Raw genomic sequence first — 22,388 nt, forward strand, 5'->3', positions numbered from 1 at the left:
AATGGTTAAGGTACCAGGCTAGAAGGCAGGAGACTGTGAGTTTAAGTCCCACTTAGCCATGAAAGCTGGATGATTTTCAGCCTGTCATTCTTTCTCAGACCAGCCCGTCTCATTCCAGGCTTAAATTAACATGTTTTGGACACATTGTGCAAAGACTCAGTTCTCTGGAAAAGACTAATGGGAAAAATAGAGGGAAAGAGAGAATAAGGATGTCCAGAAGTAAGGTAAGTGCACCATTGGAAGAAATGGAAAAACAGGTTATGCACGGAGAATATCTGTGGTATTGCTACGAGTTGAAAATGACTTGATGGTACACAATCAAGTAATCAATGAAGTTAATAATCGAAAAGGAGGAGCCAATGTCTTGACGGTACGGACGTGCGGACTCAATGCTCCAAGACCGCTGCCGATACTTTTGCCGCTGGGTGGTACAATCTGACCTAAACTGTCCCAAAGAGATGGTGAACTGGAAGACTACGTCTTGCTGATCTCAGGGACCCCGCAAAGTCCCTGATTGATCTAAGAGAAGGTTTTCAAGCTGGCGACAAAAGGCAGCCTAGGCTGATGAAGTTGAAGTTGCTCCAGAACAGAAGGAATCGGAAAGAGAAAGTGTGTCCATCTGGTGAGGAATCCTTTCTGTTTTGAAAAACACTGCTCAAAAAAACTTTTTTTATGCTAAATTAAATCCTTAAGCAGAAGAAGTAAGCGGCGAAATTGACCTGTATTGTATTGTTTTAGATAGTATGCTTCCCCCCCCCTTTTGTAATTACACTTTGTGGATTGAAGTGCTCACAATTTTTTTTCCTCTCCTCTTCTTAAAGTGGATGGACCGTTTTTTCTTCTTTGACTTTTTCTTGCTTTACTTTTTAACTTAAGGATTAAAATCTCCTTCTCTACTCTAACAAAAGTTTCTATTATTTGCTATTAAACTTGATTTAAGAACTTCTTTTCCCTTAAGCCTGAGACAACATCAGAGAGTGAAAGGAAGCAATACTGCTCTCGGAGGCTAGAGTTTATGAAACTACGCATTCGTTCCTGTTTCTCCTTTGATTTCACTGTCTTTGTACTTCAAAGTTCCATAATTAAAAGTGATAAGAGCCAAGGGCATGAAGTGCTTACACAGGTGTCCTTTGAGAGCCTTATCGACACTGGGAGAGGGGAAAAAAACAGAACCTCTTTCTTGTGATTACAAATGATCTTGTATTTAAGCTAAATATATATATATAAAAGTCTGGAAAGCTAGAGTGGCAGTAATTTACAATTTGGAAATATGGATGAATTTTCAGAAGAAGAAACTTTAATTTTGCAAAATATTTGGGATGGAATTCAAAATTTATTGGCGGTAACTAGGAGAATTGAGAAGAAGATAGAGTTTATACTAGAAAAAAATTATGGAGATGGAGCCCCAAAAATTGAAGAGAAAAATGAATACAAAGATAAGAAAACTAATGATTTGATTTGTGGAGTAAAAGTGGTTGAAAGTGAAAAAATGGGAGTATGGAAAAGGGAATTTGATGGGCTGGAGCTCTACCCCAAATTTCAAGGCATAAAAGAAGAAAAAAAGGGAAAAATGATGGTTTTAAGGAGAGAAATCTTACCAGAAGCATGATCGACAACCAAAGATAAATTAATTAAAGTAGCAAATGGAGGGCGCCGAGATTACCTGAGAGATGCAACAAGCAACAAGGTGGGGAGAAACGTCCTTAAAAACTTTACTAAGGAAATAAACAGAAGATTAACTCCACAAATGGCAAAAGAAATAAGACTATATGCCTTCTGGAAGGATATATGTTGATATATGAAAGTTGATAATAAAAAAGTAGCTAGGTTTGGTGATTAGTAAGTAGGAATTTAGTAATTTTTAGATTGCTTTGTTAAATAAATAGTTGATAATGGTAACAAGGTACATATTTATGTTGGCTGGAGGTGAGGAAGTTGGATATAAGTAGTAAATGATATTGTTAACAAATATTAATGAAAACAATAATAATGAAATGATAAGAGTTATAGTTAATGATATATATAAGTACTGGTTTAACATAAGGAATTTGGATATAAATTGCAAACAGTGACTTGGAAAAAAAGGCTTAGAAATTTTGTTAATTAATCCTTATTTTGAATATGTTATAAAGGTGTAATGTTATTGGATATATGAAAGTTGATAACAAAAAATAACTAAATCTTATAATTAGTAAGTAATAATTTAGTAACTTTTAGATTGTTATGTTAAATAAATAATCGATAATGACAATAAGATACACATATGTGTTGGCTTGATGAGGAGAAAGTGGATAAAAGAGTAAAGGATTTTCATAAATGATTTTGTTAACAAATATTAATGACAACAAAATAATTATATCTTATAATTAGTAAGTAATAATTTCGTAACTTTTAGATTGTTATGTTAAATAAATAATCGATAATGACAATAAGGTACACATATTGGCTTGATGAGAAGAAAATGGACATAAAGAGTAAAGGATCTTCTGTTAACCAATATGAATTATAACAACTAATAATGGAATGATAATGATAAGGGATACAGTTAATGATATATATATGTACTACCATAACAAAAGGAGCCTGGACACAAATTGTAAACAGTGATTTGGGGGGAAAAAGGCTTAGAAACTTTGTCAACTAATCTTTATTTAGAATATGTTTTAATGGCTTAAGGTTATTGGATGATTTTTGTAATAACTAATGAAATGTCATCAGGTGGTTGTGTTTTTAACTATGGATTATTTTAGGCAAAAGGACACTAAAATAACTTAAGTCAAATGAGAATTATTCTATGTTGATAATAAGATTCATTAAGAATCTTTGACACCTGATATGAATATAAGTAATGATTGTGGAAGAGATGCACGAAAGCTAATTGTAACCAATTGACACACTTTCTACAAGATGTAATGTAAGATGATGATTTTTTTGTTATTGTTTGTTTAATAAAAATAAAAATTTCTTGCAAAAAAAATGAAGTTAATAATCCTCTCTTTCTGTCAAGAAAGCCAGACTGTAAAAAGAAGGATCTCTCAAACAAAACCCTTCATAAATATAACTCAGTTTTTTTTAAATGCAGGAATAGAAACATAAATGTTAATTCCCCAACAGAAAACATTCTGTAATAACTTTCTTCTTCAAGTGCTTAAATAGAACAGTACAATACTTAGCCATAGGAAAGGAAGGAAATTTTACATTTAAAATATTGCCAACCCCCCTCCCCCCATATTCAGCTAAATACAGTTTTCTGCCATCCCTTTCTGTCATTTATGCAGACAAGAAAGAAGGTAGAGCTGAAGGCTATCAACAGGAAACAAATTTATTTTCCAACTGCTACACAAAAAACAGCCAGGAATGTAATTTTCATGCTGTGAGTTCATCATAACTCCAACATAATAATTAATTTGCAAATTATAATGTAAAGGAATAAAGTAAACTCACTAATTCTGCTGTAGTTGTGGTTATTGGTAACTACAACTGGGCTTTGAAAAGCCAATACATCGTTTTCATAATGACAAAAAAACTGTCATAAAAGCTAGATCCATATTATCTTTCTGCTTATTATGTAGCTAAGAACATGGTAATTGCCAGCCTATGTAAATTTACAATTGCTTCTCATGTAGAAGACAGTGGGAAAATACTAACTCACTTATTTCTACAGCACATTTTATGTAGCAAATCTTCTCCATGACATGCTACAGGATGGATGGATGGATGGATGGATGGATGGATGGATGGATAGATAGATAGATAGATATAGAGATACAGAGATACATGTGCGTACACACACACCATATAGAAAGATCTATGCAACAATGTAATGTTGCAAAATATAAAAACACCAATCACAGTAGTTTATAGGTGTGCTATTACTTTATAGTCATTCATACTTGTGCAAAGAAAACAAGCAATATGCAAAAGAAGCCACACTTACCTGGTGATAAGAAGGAAGTAAATTGATAAAATATTTCACTATCCTTTTTTTGTCCACTATATCCAACAATGCTGCCAACATCTAATGGAAGGGTCTTGATATGGGCACCAGTTGCCAGGTCATGAAGCTGCAGGACATTCTTCACATCATGCAGGTAACACAAGACTAGGAAGTTGGATCTAACACATGCCACCCATTCTGTAAATATGAAAGAAAAATAGCTACCGTATTTTCAGTATGTGATTATAAGAAAATGCATTATATTTTTAGAAAAATCTATGACTTTAATATCTTTCATAGAAAGAACTTAAGTTTCCTCTAGGATCCTATTTGTAAAAGATTATCAGATTTCTAAATATATTTCAGCTTTATGCCAGCAAGCACATTTGCTTTCTATGGAAAATTGGCCCTCTATGTTGTTCTTAACAAAACTGTCCAATCAAGGCCTCATCATGGGCCTCCAACCTGCTTCCCAATGCTAACCACAGATAAATTCTTCCTAGCTGTTTTACTGGACAGAATTAAACAAAATAGCTGGGAAGGGGAATGAGGGAAGGAAATGCTGCTTCTCCTGCATTCTTACACTTCTTGCAACAAGTGAGCAGGTTAGTAAATATGCCCTTCTTTCCTTCTGTAACAAGATCATCTCAAAAATGACAACTGCCAGGAGAGAAGCTCCCTCCTTGATTAAATCAGAGAAGGCATGGGAGGGATGATAGTCTTGTGACCATTGGAATTGGTAGTTGGGAACTCAAGGAACAGAAGAAAAGTATTATGTCAAAATCTCTCTCTCTCTCTCTCTCTCTCTCTCTCTCTCTCTCTATCTATCTATCTATCTATCTATCATCTCTCATCATCTATTTATATATCATCTATCTATCTATCTATCATCTATCTTATCTACCTATCATCTATCTATCTATCTATCTATCTATCTATCTATCTATCTATCTATCATCTATCTTATCTACCTATCATCTATCTATCTATCTATCATCTATCTTATCTACCTATCATCTATCTATCTATCTATCTATCTATCTATCTATCTATCTATCTATCTATCATCTATCTTATCTACCTATCATCTATCTATCTATCTATCTATCTATCTATCTATCTATCTATCTATCATCTATCTTATCTACCTATCATCTATCTATCTATCTATCTATCTATCTATCTATCTATCTATCTATCTATCTATCATCTATCTTATCTACCTATCATCTATCTATCTGATGGACAATTCTTTGCAACTTAATTGTTTCCCTATGTTATTTCTTATTCCATTCTATTTGCTATCCTTCTGCCTTACTCCCACTCCCCAATACTTTCCATTTAAAGTATTACAATTTGTTGCGTATTTTGCTCAATCCTCCTGAGTAGTAGAAACCATTATAACTATCAAAGGGACAAATATGATTGCTCTACCTTGACTTTAAAAAAAAAATCAACAACTTACAAACCATATTTAAAAACAATGACATTTTGACCCTTGCTAATTGTTATTGTCTTGGGATTTTTGTCCTATAGATCAGGTGTGTTAAACTTGCGGGGCACGGGCCCGATGCGTCATGCACTGGCCATGCCCACCCCTGATTTAGCAAATGGGGAAAAAGTTGTGATATGGCACGTGACGACAATGTGATGCCACGAGTTTGACACCCCTGCTAAAGATATTTGGTTTACTGTTACTGAAAGTCACAGAACTGAGTCACAAACATATATCGGCACTAAGTCTTTATAACTCAACTCAAGGATCACCCTTGATATGATACCTGTTGAGCAGCCAAGTAATAGTATACAAAGAAGGAAGATGGACTTAACAGCAAATCAACTTTTATACTGGATTGATTCACAGAAGTCATTTGGAAGGCACTTCCAAAACATCCTTATGTACAAAGAGATAGAGAATGAGATAGGAACTGTATCTCATAAAATCCAGGAAACTACATATGTTAATAATAGAGAAAGCATGTAATTCAGGGTTGAATTGTTGGGTATTTTTCTAAGCCCATTTTTGTTACCAGAGCAATGAGTCACTTATGCTAAGTGATCATTTAACCTTTCTGTCACATATCTTGATTTTGTATAAAGCATTTCATTACTATGTCATTGTAATGAGGCAGAATCAAAAATTCACTTGACTGTGAAGATTTTACAGCAATACATTATTAACTGCTTTCAGCTATAATTATATCTTCTCAAATCAAATTTTGTAAATGACTAAATGGGTTAAAGTATTGTGACACAATAGCAGGTTGGCCTTTTAGTATCAAGACAATTTCCTTATTACGTAAGAAGATTTCTCAAACATGATCAAATGTTTATTATTACAATTAATTTTGAAGTTATATCATATTTTTAATGGTGCTAGTACATGGCTACAGTACATGTTTAACATATGTTTAAAAATAACTGAATGGATGTTGTCCCATTGTATTTAGAAAAGTTACTTCTAAGTTTAAAATTATCAATATGTATCATGATAAACATCTATCATCATGTTTAGAATATACTTATTCAAATAGATCTTCCTGAACTATTACATTGCAAGGATACATTTTAAATCCATCATATCCTTCAAACAGCATCAGCTATTCTTTAAAAAAAAAAGGGGGGGGGAGAATACTATCATTGTATATTACTCATTTGTGAATCATACAGCAATCACAGCTTCATAAAAATGTAACTGTACAATTATGATATTTGCCTCTCAAAAGTTTCTTAAGTTTGGAGCTTTGCTTTAATTAATATGAATAATGTATAGCTCTCAACAGTTATAATAGTGCTATCTTCTCTTATCATGGATTATATTCTGTTGTGGTTGCTGAAATATATAACTTAAATAATCTTACCTAGAACATCTTTTCCATGCTCAGGAATCAGCACTTTCCATTTTGATTCCTCAGGTTCAGTAAAATCAATGTTGATTAATTGATAGTTTGGAGCATGTCGATTTGTCTTGAAGGAGAAAATTGTTCCCTCATTGGTGACATATTCATATTCTGCATCAAAGTTGTCTATCAGTTTCACCCATTGCAAAAGACCTACATTTAGATAATAAAGAGATTTACTCTAAGAGATATATGCAAAGTTAGTAAATTACCATATACAATGTCTTTTACACCCAATATGAAGTTATTTACAAGTGCCATAATGCAAGTTACTTCTGAGGAAAGGTGCAATTGAATTATGAAGATGGTATTGATTGTGAAATCAGGATTCCCTATACTTAGCATAATAGTTGAACGCACAGTATTAATAATATCAGAGAATGATGGTCAAGAGAAAAACATCTCATTGTTTCAAATGACATGTCACTTGGGATAGGCAGGTTTTCTTTTCAATTCAATTTTTTAAGATGATTCTAGCAAGTCTTAAGTCTTACACCTATGTACAAGTTTAAATAGGTAAGCCACATTATGATCAATGCTTGTTACTCCCAAAATGAATATCAAATCAATTTGAAGAACTGTTTTGGGGTCCACCTGAGGCTTCAAATATTCTTGACAAATTTTATTTCTTCAATCCCACGTAAAATTTCTCTGATTCCTTGAATTGTAATGTTGAGCAAATTATTGAAATCTCTGAACATTCTAATTAAAGCAAGTTCTCATACTGTAAAAGTTATTAACATTTGCTCAAATATCTATAAAATTATACTGCTTCGTTCACTTGTGTGGCAAATGTTACAATCAGCCAGATGTAACGCAACCCTAAACAAGTATGAAAGATAGAATAAGCCCAGCAAAACTCAACTATCCATCATCTAATATTCCACTGCAAATTAATAAATATGGAACATGTAAATTAGTACAAATACATGCAAATATGTCAAAGCAATCATCAGTTTAAAACTGTCAATCAGCCTTTTACAAAACTCATCAAGACATGCGTGACAGCAAATTCCTTAATTATTTCAAACTGCATGGGCAAGAAAGCCAATGTTTAAACTGGAGAATTATGATTGCACTCAGATGATCATCCAAAAAATGATGTTGTGAAGCAGAAATGAGTATATGCTTGTTTATTACCTCTTTCATTCTTCTACACTGAAGAACCATTATTTTCACATTTATGTACATTATCAAACTCTTCCAGTGCCGTGCATAATACAATTTCAATTTACACCAAGACAATATGCAGTTATTCGGCTGTAGATAGATTTCCAACATGTCTAATATCAGTACATTTTATTTCCTTCTTTAGATTCTTACTAAACTTTGCTAAGAGAAATAATTCAATGTCTCAAGCAATGGTTTCAGATGTCACTATTTCTATTGTCTCTTCCAGTGTTAAATCCAACATAATTTAATGCAATTGAACAATGTAAGATTCAGAACATTTAAAAGTATTTCTTCACATAGTATACTCTAAATTAGGGAAGTCACTCACACAAGATGCCGTGACTTGGACAGTCTTTACAAGGACAAGTTCATGAAGAATACAGAAATATGCCAATTGTTAAGGAACATATTTTATAGGGTATCATCACTCTCCTGTCCATATAATGGTAGAGCTATTTCAAAAGCATTCATACAGAGAAATTTGTTTGATAAACTCCTAATTCAATCCCAGCTTTGTTAAAATCTCATTTCAACTTTGAAGTTTATCATAATAGGTTCTACTACAGAGTTAACTATCTTTAAAATTGTTTGCATTTGGGAAGATTAAAGAAATATTCATATTTTTCTGCCTTTTTATCATATTGTATATCTGAACTCAGAAAGAAGTTTCAACTTTGAACTGATTATGCTAAAAGATGTCAAGAGCGTTAGGTGCTACCAATCAAAGAAAAAAGAAATATACTGAAGCCCTGTATAGTAGAAATGTCAACATCCAATATCCTAGATCCTTACTTTCAAGAAGTTTGTACTTAGTTCTTAGAAGATTAAATTAGATTGGTACTTTGGTCATTACAGGAAGCCTACAGGAACTGATGGAAAACCTACAGAAGCATTGGAAGCTACAGAAAAAGAATCAGTAAAAAGTCTAACTAAGCTATGCCAGCAAATCTGGAAAACAACACAGTAGCATACAGATTGGAAGAGGTCAATCTACATTCCTTTTTTTTTTTAAAAGGAGATTTAAGACAGAGTGCAAATTATTATCTAATAACCTTAATTTCACATGCCAGCAAAATAATGCTTAAGATCATCCAACACAGATTGGAGCCCTACATGGAAAAAAGATGCGAGATGTTCAAGTTGGCTTTAGACAAATTGAGGAACATGAGACATTATTTCTGACGCGCACTGCTAATTCAGAAAAATCATAGAATATGAAAAAAGCTTCTCTGATTACAGAAATTGTGGCACGTGCTTTAAAAAATGGAACATCTAACTGTGCTCATGAGAATCCTATGTGCAAATGAGGAAGCCACAGTATAGGCAGAAAATGGAGAAACAGCCTGGCTCCAGGCTGGCAAAGCAGTAACACAAGGCTGTATAGTCTTTCCTTATTTATTCAACCTATATATTGAAGGTATATTGAGCAAATGGTGGTCTAATGATGAAGCTTCACCAAATTGACAGGCCAATGAGAGCCATAGGATTTCCATCTTTTCAATGTTCCTTAATTAAATTGTACCTCTTCCAAGGCTATCCTGCTAGCCTGCTTGCTAGAACATAAAATAATAAGTTAGAAGGTACCTCAGAGGTCTTCTATTCAACCCCCTGGCCATGGCAGGAGATCCTATACCATTTGGGTACCATACCATTTCATTGGGCTTGATGGGATGGATATATGTGATCACAGAAAGAATAAAAGAAAAAGGGAACAGAACAATAGAGTTGGAAAAACTCCGGAGGTCCCCCAATCCAACCTGCCATCCAAGCAGGAGACCTATACCAATTCAGACAATTGCCTGAACAATCTATTCTTAAAATCTTCCAGTGATGGAGCACCCACAGCTTTTAAAGGCAAATTGTCCAACTGGTTAATTGTTCTCACTGTCAGGAAATTTCTCTTTAGTTCTAAGTTGCTTCTCTGTTTCAGTTAAGTAGGTAGCCATAAGTGCTGCAACCTGGATTGTATGCTAGAATGTATAGGCATTACACATTTCTGCTTCTGCTAAGCAAAAAGGAACACAACAGGGAATCTTGAAGAAAGAGGACAATCTTTCGCAGAATTAAGCAGAGAGAGTGCATTATTAAACAGCAGGAATGGTTTCCCAGGTAACATTGAAATTTGCCAAAATACTGTTTCAATGTAGTGATAAAGAAACCAAGACACTATCAGTGTGTCAATAGAGACTAAATAGAAATCCAAGAGGCTGTCAGCAATCAAACAGAATGAGCATTCACTGGAAGGATAACAAGAGGGAAAACAGCTTGTATTGTATTACCCAACATACAACATGAACACAAAGGTGTTGAAATTGCACATCTAGGAATAGCAACTATTGTTAAAAATATATCATAAAAACAGTAAAGATACAGCAATCAGATTTGTTCACAGGAAGTAGAAAAAGAGCATTTATAGAATGCCTAAAATTAGTTCAACTGTTTGTGGAGCTATATTATCCCAAGCTGCCGCTGATACAATCCTTTCTCCTTGATATCCACATTTTAAAAACTTGAGCAGATGCTGTTTGATATACTGTACAGGCAGAAATATGGGCACCAATATGCCCCAAACACTCTTTGTATCACCTGTCAGGCTTTTTACTTCAACTGATATAATTTTTTGAAATAATGCTCTAAGAAAATCCTCTTTTCTTAAAATTATAGGTTTTCAAAGATATTTATTGCCATGGAAGACAAAGATTAGTAATATGCAATTATTTTGTAAAATATAAGTTATTTAGCTATATAAATATAAAACATAACTTATATACTGTAAGTTATTAATTTTGCCTTAAGAGCTTTCCTGATAATTAATAGGTATCCTGGTTAGTCAACAATTTATCTGCTTAAAAGATGAACGGATCGTAGTCATAGCATAGGTAATTAGATTCTGCACAGCAGCACTAAGAATTAGTTGGAACCTGATGAATAAACCATTATAGCTATTTTACATAATTAATGCACCAAACGTTTTCATATTATCATTTTGTTGCATTTTAGTATCTAATGACTATATGCATTCACAATTTCAGGACTAATATATTATATAGCTTAAACCACAAGTGTCAAACTCGCGGCGTCATGTTGCCGTCAAGTGACATTTTGCAACATTTTCCCCTTCACAACAGTTGCGAAGCTAGGGTGGGTGTGGCCTGCACAGGACGCATCCGGTCCAGGGGCCACCAGTTTGACAGTCCTGGTTTAGGTCATAGTCTTGTGTTCATGCAACTGACAGATAGGATACCAAATTATGATTTTAACATAGCTTTTTTGTTATTTGTTATTACTCTATTCTAGAATTTTTAACTAGACACTCTTTGATTATTGCACTGGTCCTAGACTGTAATAAACATTTTGAGTGATTGCTGTAAGAGCTAATGGAAGTACATCTAAATTGTAACCTTAAGGAAACCTATTTCTAACTTTTTAAATCAGACATAATAAGTTAATTTGATTCTTTATTCAACTATTAAAAAAAGATGACTATGCTGTTCTGCTGCTTCGTCATAGTCCACCAAGCCACGTGACTTCCTATTAAGATTATACTTTTAATTTGAAAAACCGACAAGAAAAAAAGAGATACCCTACAACAGCTTGCATGTACAACAGGCAGGGCTAAGATATTCAGAATCTTGAGACTAAAAGCTTATCATACCAGAGAGGGGAACTGTAAAGAGGACAAATAAATTAAAACTTGAGAGCCAGTTTTCCTAGAAAGCAATCAAGTGCATGACATATAGAAATGAACCTAATTTTTAGTCTGAGTTTTAAAGCCCAATTTCAAAAACAGACAGCTTGAGAAATGACAAGAATATTAGGCTACATCCTCTTCCCACATGTTTCCCTTATGAAGTCCATTTGTTAAGGTTAGAACTGTACTCAGAATGAAAGCAAATTAATCTTCCAGAACTGCTAGTATGTAATTAAGTCTTGGTGGTTATATATCACACATCATGCACCAACATCACACACCAACAGACTGTGAATGTCTTTTCAATATTAGTCTGCAAGTGCACATTTCACCATGTGGTTTTATCAGTTCAATAAGGAATGTAACTAAGTTCACAAGATGAAACAGAGTACAATGTAATAATAATTATGATGCCATTTTTCCATTATCTCCAGCCAGCATACTGCCTGAAAAAGGACGTTGTATTCCAACAGATATTTGAAGGTCATCAGGGGAAAGGCTATTCTATATGTTACCGCCATGAACAAAGGACAGGTAATTTCTATGAAGAGAAAGTAAATGTATTTATATTTTAAAATTCAATCAACTCATTTATATAACAATCACCGTGCTGTAGTTCAATGAAAGCAATATGACTATAGATGTGTGAATTTTACTACAGTTGTAGTCCATTAAGAACATTTTTTCCCTTTCATATTCCCAGGCATCACATCAGTCTTGATTTTATGGGACGTGTATAACAAAGGAAAGTGTCGACTGGTAGCCCATTTTCAAGAACATAGCTTAATACTGATTTTTTAAAAAAGAGATATATACTGTTTCTTAATTTTTGAGGATAAAGGCTATACAGGCAGTATTCGAATTACAACAGTTCATTCAGTGACTGTTCAAAGTTACGATGGCACAGAAAAAAGTGACTTATGACCATTTTTCACACTTATGACCGTTGCAGCAGCCCCACGGTCACGTGATTTACATTAGGAATGCTTGACAACTGGCTCACATTTATGACCATTGCAGTGTCCCCGAGTCCCCTTTTGTGACCTTCTGACAAAGTCAATGGGAAAACAAGATTCACTTAGCAACCAGGTTACAAATTTAAGAACGGCAGTGGTTCACTTAAGAAAAGTGGCAAGAAAAGTTGTAAAATGGGGGAACACTCCCTTAACAAATTTCTCACTTAGCAACCATAAATTTGGGGCTCAGTTAGGTGTGTAAGTTGTGGGTTTACCTGCACAGGAAATCCAATTTAATAGACTGATGGGAGGAAGAGGTTAGATCTGAATGTCCGTTCAACGTGAATGGGATCTTTTGCATAGAGCACATAACATTGGCATTATGTGTGAGTTACAGCAAATTATCTTTGTCTACTACTTCCAATTTCTACTACATCAAGGATGAAGATATAATTATGTTATTGATTTTTTTCCAGTTATTGATATGTCTTGAATGCTGATTGCAATATAGTAAATGGTTGCTACATATCAGTTACATTTGTACTGATTCAAGCATTGAAATCAAGCAAGCAACTAAGCAAAGGTTTGGCAAATCTGAAAAGGAGTGATCTTTACCTGTTATATTACTTGATTCCTTCTGTAGTTTACAGTACCACAATCTGTTCACTGGATCACATCCCTCCCGTATAGAAAGCAAAGCATACTGCCCATCATCAGATACCTAAGCATCACCAAAATTAAAGCAATGTCAATAAGAGGAAAATAATACCACCAGCAAATAATAATAATAGTAATGAACAAAAAGGTTTGGGAGCACTAGCTTGTTTCAGACATTAGAAAAAGTCAACACACGATACTTGACTTTGATAATATTCTGTGTCAGATGGTTGCAACATTTACTGAAGCCCTGGGACAAGCAAATGTCACTTGTGATGGGAATGGATATTAGAACTGGCAACATGCAATTTAATTTGCAGAAGTCAGTGCCACATAAGACTCTATCTCTCTGAATAAAACATGACTTGAAGTAGCAAATAAATTCTACTGAGAGCTAGAAGAAACATATTAAGACCATTATTTCAGCTAATCTAGCATAATCAACTGGCTGGGTCCACATGTGACATTAAGCCATAATGTGGTTTATCTGAATTTGTGTTGCTGTGCTCAATTGTAATTTCTTCAGCAAATTAATCATGTGTAATACAGTATGTCATCCTGGTCCCTATGTGGCCTTGGGCTCCCCAGAATTTCTTATCTGAACGTGAAACCTTCTGCAAGTAGTTTTAAAAGTGCTGAAAGCATCTAATATCCCCAATGTACAATTCCTACGGAATATTAATTCTAAGCTCACAATGCCTTCAGTATCAAAGTAAAATTGGTCTTTGAAAACATTTGACTTTTGTTCAAGAATCCCCGTAGCGTATTCTTCATTGTTCCCTGCCAGACTGGGGAAGAGTTGATAATACTTTTGCTTAGTGGGATTCCCAAAACACCCTCTTAATGTAATTCTACAATGTATAATACAGGCGGAATGACAATTAAGTCTCTTTTTATCGCTACAACATCTTTTCAATTCATTTGAAAGCAAGAAAGAATTTAAGAGTATCAAGAGAAAACATTGTTTATTCTATGTGGAAAAACCCCTCTGCAGATATTTTTATGTGAGATTAACAAAGAATAGGCATTATTGGACAATATGCATATATGCTTTAGCACAGTGGTCGCCAACCAGTTGAAAATTTTGGTGATCCGTAGAAAAATTATTTGCATTTTTTATATTGCACTAAATCAGAGGTCCTCAAACTATGGCCCCTGGGCTGGATACATGCAATTAATGCTTATGTTGCTGCAGAGAGTCTCTCCCTTTGGGGTCTTTTTGTCTGGGTTGAAGGGGGGGCAGAAATTCCGACTTGGGGGTCTGCTTCAGGCTCCTGGTGCGGGCTTTGGGCGAAGACTGGAGGGAAGTGCCGCTGATGGCAAAGAGATGGAAGGCCTTGTTCCAGTTGGACTGTATCCTAGCCTGGAACTGGCTGACCATCTCAGCCCTCTGAGCCTCCAGATTCAGGTACTTGGCCTTGTACTCACACAGGTCTTCCTTCCGCTTGAAAAGCCTACGCTTGTAGTCCTCAGTGAGGTGCTTCTGCTGACCCTCCTTCTCAATCAGACCGAATTTGAACTGAGCCAGCTATTTTGCCAACTCTTTCTCATGGTGGCTGCTTAGCTCCAACAACTGCTTCCTATTGGGACTCTAAAAAGCCCTAACGGGCAGGTGAGGAGTGGCTGGGAGGGGAGGGGTGAGTAAATGCTGGTGAGTGACATCAAGTTGGGTACACCCATCCAGTCACATGACCATCTAGCCACACCCACGCAGCCAGTCATTAGGGAGATCATATTAGTGGTCCATGGGATTTTAAATTATAAATTTAGTGGTCCCTGAGGTTCAAAAGGTTGGGGACTTCTGCTTTAGCAGACACCCTCCTCCACCTCACTTGTTTGAATAGTGAGAAGCAATGGCATTTGTTCCACATTCTTGCATTCCCTGACTATAGGGTTGGGAAAACTTTCACTTATGGGATGAATTTTTGAGGTCATCCCAAGGATGCATTGCCTGCACATTACAGGTAATCCTTGTCTTATAACCTTTCATTTAGACACAATTCAAAGTTACAAAGCCACTGAAAAAAATGAGTTATAACCATTTTTCACACATATGACTATTGCAACTTTCCCTTGGTCACATGGGCCATTCAGATGCTTGGCAACTGGGGTCATATCTATGACAATTGTAGCATCCTGGGATCATGTGATCACCTTTTGCAACCTTCTGACAAGCAAGGCCAATGAGAAAGCCAGATTCACATTACAACTCTATTTCTAACTTAACAGTTGCAGAGATTTGCTTAAGAATTGTGGCAAGACAGATTGTAAAATGGGGCAAAACTCAACTGTCTCGCTTAGCAATAGAAATTTAGTGAATTGTGGTCATAAGTCAAGAACTACCTGTATCAATTTCCAGCTGCATGGTTTTTTTCTTTATTAAAGAAAAAAGAGTTATAATAAAAATGGAAAGAAATCATCAGTAACATCAGGACATTATTTAGTCAGGACATAATCAGGACCTTCAGCCAAATTTTAAATGGAAAATAAAAGGCTCCCTATTTCTAACTTGGTACATATATTCTGCCAAAGTTATAAAATTCATAACTAGATACATTTTTAATGAAGTTCCTTTTTATTGTCATCAATGTACCTCTAGTGTTGCTTCAAAGTTTGTGAACCCCTTTGAATTTAAGTCATTTCCCCCAGCAAATAAATAAATATATGTAATATTTATGACTCATTTGTTTAATGGATTTTATTTATTTATTATGTAATATTTGTAACTCATCTAGTCCTATTTATTTATTTAACATATATTTAAAAGTTGTCCATCTGCCTCATAGAATGACTCTGGCTGGTGTATCTTTTAGGACTTGAGAGAGAAGAGATTATCATATTTATACAGAATTAAAGAAGGGTTTTCAAACTTTTAAGCATCACTCAATGCTAATAGGAAGCAAAGATAATTAGCAAATAGTTTTACAAAATCTGTGATGATAAGGTACAGGCTCAAAAATGAACCTCGATATATTCCATCATCCAAGAAGAGCTCCACATATATTCTGAACTGCAGGAAGATAGGATAGCAACTGAATGTTCTGTACATAAAAGGCTCTGGGTTTAAATTTATGAACGGGAACAATCAAAGGGCAAAATTATTCTGTTGATATGCAGGTTCTTGTCATTAAAATGCCCCCCCTCCCCTTTCCAGGACACATTCAAGTTTACAAACTGGTCTTCTGTTCAAAACTCGGCCTATTCTAGAAAATTAAATTAAATTACATTTAAATTAAAAACACTGAGGGAAAAAGTAGGACACTGGGATTTTTTTTATTGATTTTACATCAAAATCCTAACTACGGCTAATCCTGCTTAGCATTGTTTTGAGATCAACCAAAGTCAGCTTAGTACTGTCCCATTTTCTTTCTTTCAGCCTATTCTACAATAAGATCCAAAACAAATTTTTTGTAAGTCTCTAGCCTTGTGTGTGGAGTCCTACTAAATATGATTCTATTTACCCAATCATCTAAAGAGAGCTTGCTAAAGATTCCAGCCCAAAGTGTAGATCAGAAGTCAGGGTTTGTTTGTTTTTTGTCATAGCCATTGTTCCATGAAACATCTTCCCCTCAGAAATATACATGGCACTTGATCTTCTGGCACTTTGGAAGGGGCTCAAGATCATTCTTCTTTAGTGGACCTTAAGCCCAGAATGAGGATTTGAGCTGCTGTTTAGTTTTTTTAATGTAACATTATGTTGGTTTCAGACTCTCTACCCAGAGATTGAAGTAGGGTTAGCCTATAAATATTATAAATGAATACATGTTCCATATCTTGTTTTCCTCAAGTCTTAATTTTCCCAATACTTGGTTCACTTCCAAGGATTTTAGTCCACTGAGCCGGACTACTTCCTTTATCTGCTGTTACCCTGTCTAGCTTCCATGCCTTCTTCTCATCCATCCTGTTATCTTGACAGTGCTACAATTCAACTGGTCCAAGAAGGCATGTGTGAGGTTTTACGTTCCAGCACAACTGTTCTATTTCCTCTTCTGGAAGATTGCCTGAGGAGATAACCAGTCTGCCTGTTTTTACTCTCCAGAATTCAAAACATTAATGAAAATCTAATGCATCACGTCTCCTGTTACTGTACAATCCATCCTTGAGATTTCAACCACTACTGTTCTTAAGTGCTTTATAATCTCATTACATTAGCTCTATCTGGATTACTTTATTGAAAAGAAAGATCCACCCAAACTATTCCTTTGTCCTTTATGATAAATGCTTCTAGATAAAGAAATAATGCTTTTACAATAAAAAAAAAACATTTAAGAAAAACACATTCATTGAAAATTGGATGCTTTTCTTGAGTTACTTGAAGAGGGACCCGGTTAGAGGAAGAAATATTTATAGAATAATCTAATCATTCCAATTTTATATATTATATTTGTCCAATAAGTTGATCTTCACAACAATAGCAAATATAAGACAAGTCCATTTAAAATCACCATGGCTTTTTGCTTCACTTGATTCATACCATTTACTAGCGCCACCTTCTGGGAAGTATCTCAAAGTCATTTCTATTTCCAAGCAAATATACTTGTTTCTAGCTAGAACTGATATACAGGTGAAACTCGAAAAAGTAGAATATCGTGCAAAAGTTCATTTATTTCAGTAATGTAACTTAAAAGGTGAAACTAACATATGAGATAGACTCATTACATGCAAAGCAAGATAGTTCAAGCCGTGATTTGTCATAATTGTGACGATTAGGGCTTACAGCTCATGAAAACCCCAAATCCACAATCTCAGAAAATTAGAATATTACATGCAATCAATAAAACAAGGATTGTACATAGAACAATATCGGACCTCTGAAAAGTATGAGCATGCATATGTACTCAGTACTTGGTTTTCGCCCCTTTTGCAGCAATTACTGCATCAATGCGGCATGGCATGGAAGCTATCAGCCTCTGGCACTGCTGAGGTGTTATGGAAGACCAGGATGTTTCAATAGCAGCCTTCAGCTCTTCTGCATTGTTTGGTCTCATGTCTCTCATCTTTCTCTTGGCAATGCCCCATAGATTCTCTGTGGGGTTCAGGTCAGGTGAGTTTGCTGGCCAATCAAGCACAGTAATCCTATGGTCATTGAACCAGGTTTTGGTGCTTTTGGCAGTGTGGGCAGGTGCCAAGTCCTGCTGGAAAATGAAGTCAGCCTCTCCATAAAGCTCATCTGTGGAAGGAAGCATGAAGTGCTCCAAAATCTCCTGGTAGATGGCTGCGTTGACCCTGGACTTAATGAAGCACAGTGGACCAACACCAGCAGATGACATGGCTCCCCAAATCAACAGAGACTGTGGAAACTTCACACTGGACTTCAAGCATCTTGCAGTGTGTGCCTCTCCATTCTTCCTCCATACTCTGGGTCCTTGGTTTCCAAATGAGACGCAAAAGTTGCTCTCATCAGAAAAGAGGACTTTGGATCACTGAGCAACAGACCAGGTTTGTATTTCTTTAGCTCAGGTAAGACGCTTCTGACATTGTTTGTTGTTCAGGAGCGGCTTGGAAAGAGGAATACGACATTTGAAGCCGATGTCCAGGATCAGTCTGTGTGTGGTGGCTCTTGATGCACTGACTCCAGCCTCAGTCCACTCCTTGTTTATGTCCCCAACACTTTTGAATGGCCTTTTCCAGACAATCCTCTCCAGGCTGCGGTCATCCCTGCTGCTTGTGCACCTTTTTCTTCCCCACTTTTCCCTTCCACATAACTTTCTATTAATGTGCTTTGATACAGCACTTTGGGAACATCCAACTTCTTTTGCAATTACCTTTTGAGGCTTTCCCTCCTTATGGAGGGTGTCAATGATGGTTTTCTACACAACTGTCCAGTCAGCAATCTTTCCCATGATTGTGATTCCTACTGAACCAGACTGAGAGACCATTTAAAGGCTCAGGAACCCTTTGCAGGTGTTACGGCTTGATTAGCTGATTAGAGTGGGACACTTTGAGCCTAGAATATTGCACCTTTTCACAATATTCTAATTTTCTGAGATTGTGGATTTGGGGTTTTCATGACCTGTAAGCCATGATCATCACAATTATGACAAATCACGGCTTGAACTATCTTGTTTTGCATGTAATGAGTCTATCTCATATATTAGTTTCACCTTTTAAGTTGCATTGCTGAAATAAATGAACTTTTGCACGATATTCTAATTTTTCGATTTTCACTTGTAGATGAGGAAAAGTTATTGAGGAACAGAGATCAAGTTCTGACTGGCTCCACTCTGCTTAACTTCTGAACCTAAACAAGACTGGTGTTGGCAGCTGCTGAGCCAATAGCTGTTTAGGAACCTTTGCCCTTATTTGTAAACTTTTAAAAAGGGAAAGGCATTACAAAAGGTAAATTGTTGGGCTTTTTTATTCTTTCCGACAAGGAAATCAAGACAGTGAATGTGGCTATTTCCTAGCCGTAATTTCCTTTTACCCTATAACAATCCTGGCGAGTTAGACTAAACTAAGAGATGATGGTTAGCATTGTGGCGCATGCTAAGCCAAAACCCTGGCTGATATGTAAGCCAGTGACAGTCACAGGGTCATTTAGTGATGTTCATAACTGACTATGGCTTTAAAACTTTGATTTTACATATGAAAACATTACATTTCATGGAAATCTAAAAAGGCACAAATTGGAAGGAAGGCGAGATTAATTGAAATGCAATGTATTTTTTTCTCCTCTTTTCACATGAGCCTGATTCCAAGATTGCCTTGGCAGGGTTATTCAGAAGTGGTTTGCCACTGCCCTCTCACTAAGGCTAAGACAAAATGACTAGATAAAGATGGGACTAAAATTTATAGTTTCCAGGTTTCTGGCCGGATGCATTAAAAGTTATATCAAGCTGGCTTTGCAAGGGATTTTAGGTGATTCATTTTCTTAATTATTTCCAAAGTTTATTAAATTCATAATATTTATCCATAGCTTTGTTTATTTCCCCTTTTACATTTAGTATGTTATTCAACTTAACCAAAATAAAATAGGAGCTCTTGGGGCATTTTTTTTTACTTCAATTAATATGGGCATCCGTTTCAATGTTTATCCTCATCTGGTACACAATAAGCAAAGGTTTTCAAAAATCCTAAGAGTGTACTTAACATCACACATCTTATGTGGCGTTAGCAACCCTTCTTCCAATATTAGTAGTCAAATTGTGTCAGGAAGAGAACAAATAATCTGACGGAACGCCAAAGCAAGTGCCTTTAATTAACAGCTAAGGCTGCAAGCGTAGGAACCACCTGCAACTATATAATCAAAAGTTATTAATTCCTTCACATAAATATATACCTTTGCTGTGCAAACTCCTATTATTACATCAAATTTAATATATTTAGCAAAATGAGACATCAGTCTTCAATATTTTTTTTATAATTGATAATATTTTGGGGAGCTGAAGACCTAACCAGAAGACACTAAAGATATTCCCATTCTCTCAGACAGCAAATCCCACTGAATTTAATAACTTAACATTTGACTTTAAAATGTTTAAAACTATATTAAAACTATACTTGGAAGTATGCATCACGCAGCCAACAAAATTGCTCTGAAAGCAATAAACCTATGCATGGACCCACAAACATAATTTTGGTTATAATTTAGAGATTTTCAAGGATCATAGGCTAACAGTTACACGTAATTGGGATAGTCCATTTGTCAATCACAGAATAACTGAACTAGAGATCTGACAGCAAAATTTCAACATGGCAGAATTACTCAGAAGAATTTTTTAATCTGTCAAGAACTTCTAAGAGCGTGTAGAACTATGTGTCTATTGATGAACATGCAACCTGGAATATTACAGCAAGATACTTAAAACTCCTACTATCCTGTGCCTCTCATTCTATTCACCTTAGGGTTTTTTTTGGCCATGCCATCACTTTAATCTTTTGAAACTAACAGCTCATTTATTCTATAGTATTGCACTAAACACCTGAGGAGTCAGTTAAGGCCACCAAGAATTCTTGTATAGCAATTCGTGTATAGCAAAAATAAAAGGTTAACATGTACAATTTTGCTAGGGTGACAATTACTCTGTAAATTAGTTTACATATAGATTAAATATGGAGGAAGCCAAAAGGTAATTCTATTCGGGTCTTTTCCCGTGTAAGATTGAGATTGTCTTGGCAACGTTTCGGCAAGGTCTCACTCGCTATCTTCAGGCTGGTGTTTTGGGCTTCATTGCCAAGACAATCTCAATCTTACATGGGAAAGGACCCGAATACAACAAGACCAGTATATCTACATCTACATCTACATCTCTATATCTATCTATCTATCTATCTATCTATCTATCTATCTATCTATCTATCTATCTATCTATCTATCATCTATGACTAATACAAAAGAAACAAGAAACAGAGCTAATGTATTTGACAAACAACAGCTGAGTGTCTAAACACAGTTTATTTTATTTTATTGTCTACCAATATTCTAAGAGAATCGTTCAAAGACTGCGTCGTACCTCCACTCCACCCATCCATTTTGGCTCATGAGGAAATTCGGCACATAAAACATCTTTTGACTGGTCGGTTCCCAGGACATGATAGTATAGTTTCTGGTGCAAATTGGTTGATGTTTCAGTGCCTGGGGGAAACAACATATTTGATTACATGTATGCAAGTTTTTCTTTAAAAACATCAATGGTAAGAATTTGCAACTCCTACAGAATAAAAGTTGTTCAACTTGAAAGGTAGCAAATTATGTAATTCATATTATTTACCATATTGCTGGAAATACCAGCCCTACTTGCCAAAAGGTTTTCTCTTGTCTACAGGGATAATTACATCACTACTTAAGTATAATATCTCTAAATTATTTCTTTTATTTAAAAGTAAGCCGCCATATTTCTTTTACTTACTTATTTATTTGTTAGGGAAGTGAAACATCATTTTGGCTGTAACTTAAAACCTCAGTGGTTTCAGGAAACCAAGATGTGTTAGCAAAGATGGTCAGGCAGAATGAAAAACCATAGGAGTCAAGGAAGCTAAAGTACTGGAAGGGTAGGCAGCCCAGGGAGGGAGGGAGAAGCATCAAGCAAGCAGGCTCTCTGAGTTACCCTTGAAGTTCACAAACCTGTCTTGAA

General features: G+C 35.5%; 1 protein-coding gene across 1 annotated transcript in view; it reads right to left on the reverse strand.

Annotated features, from left to right (window-relative positions):
• Positions 1–22,388, reverse strand: part of PREP (prolyl endopeptidase) — a 65,474-nt gene that overhangs the window by 25,906 nt on the left and 17,180 nt on the right. The window contains exons 6-9 of the mRNA XM_032216186.1: positions 21,768–21,889; positions 13,273–13,378; positions 6,799–6,990; positions 3,938–4,135 (exon numbers count right to left, since the gene is read on the reverse strand). Coding sequence (XP_032072077.1) covers positions 3,938–4,135; positions 6,799–6,990; positions 13,273–13,378; positions 21,768–21,889 — 618 coding nt within the window. The remainder of the gene's footprint in view (positions 1–3,937; positions 4,136–6,798; positions 6,991–13,272; positions 13,379–21,767; positions 21,890–22,388) is intronic.

This window comes from Thamnophis elegans, chromosome 4 (genome assembly GCF_009769535.1).
Source record: "Thamnophis elegans isolate rThaEle1 chromosome 4, rThaEle1.pri, whole genome shotgun sequence".
NCBI lineage: Eukaryota > Metazoa > Chordata > Lepidosauria > Squamata > Colubridae > Thamnophis > Thamnophis elegans.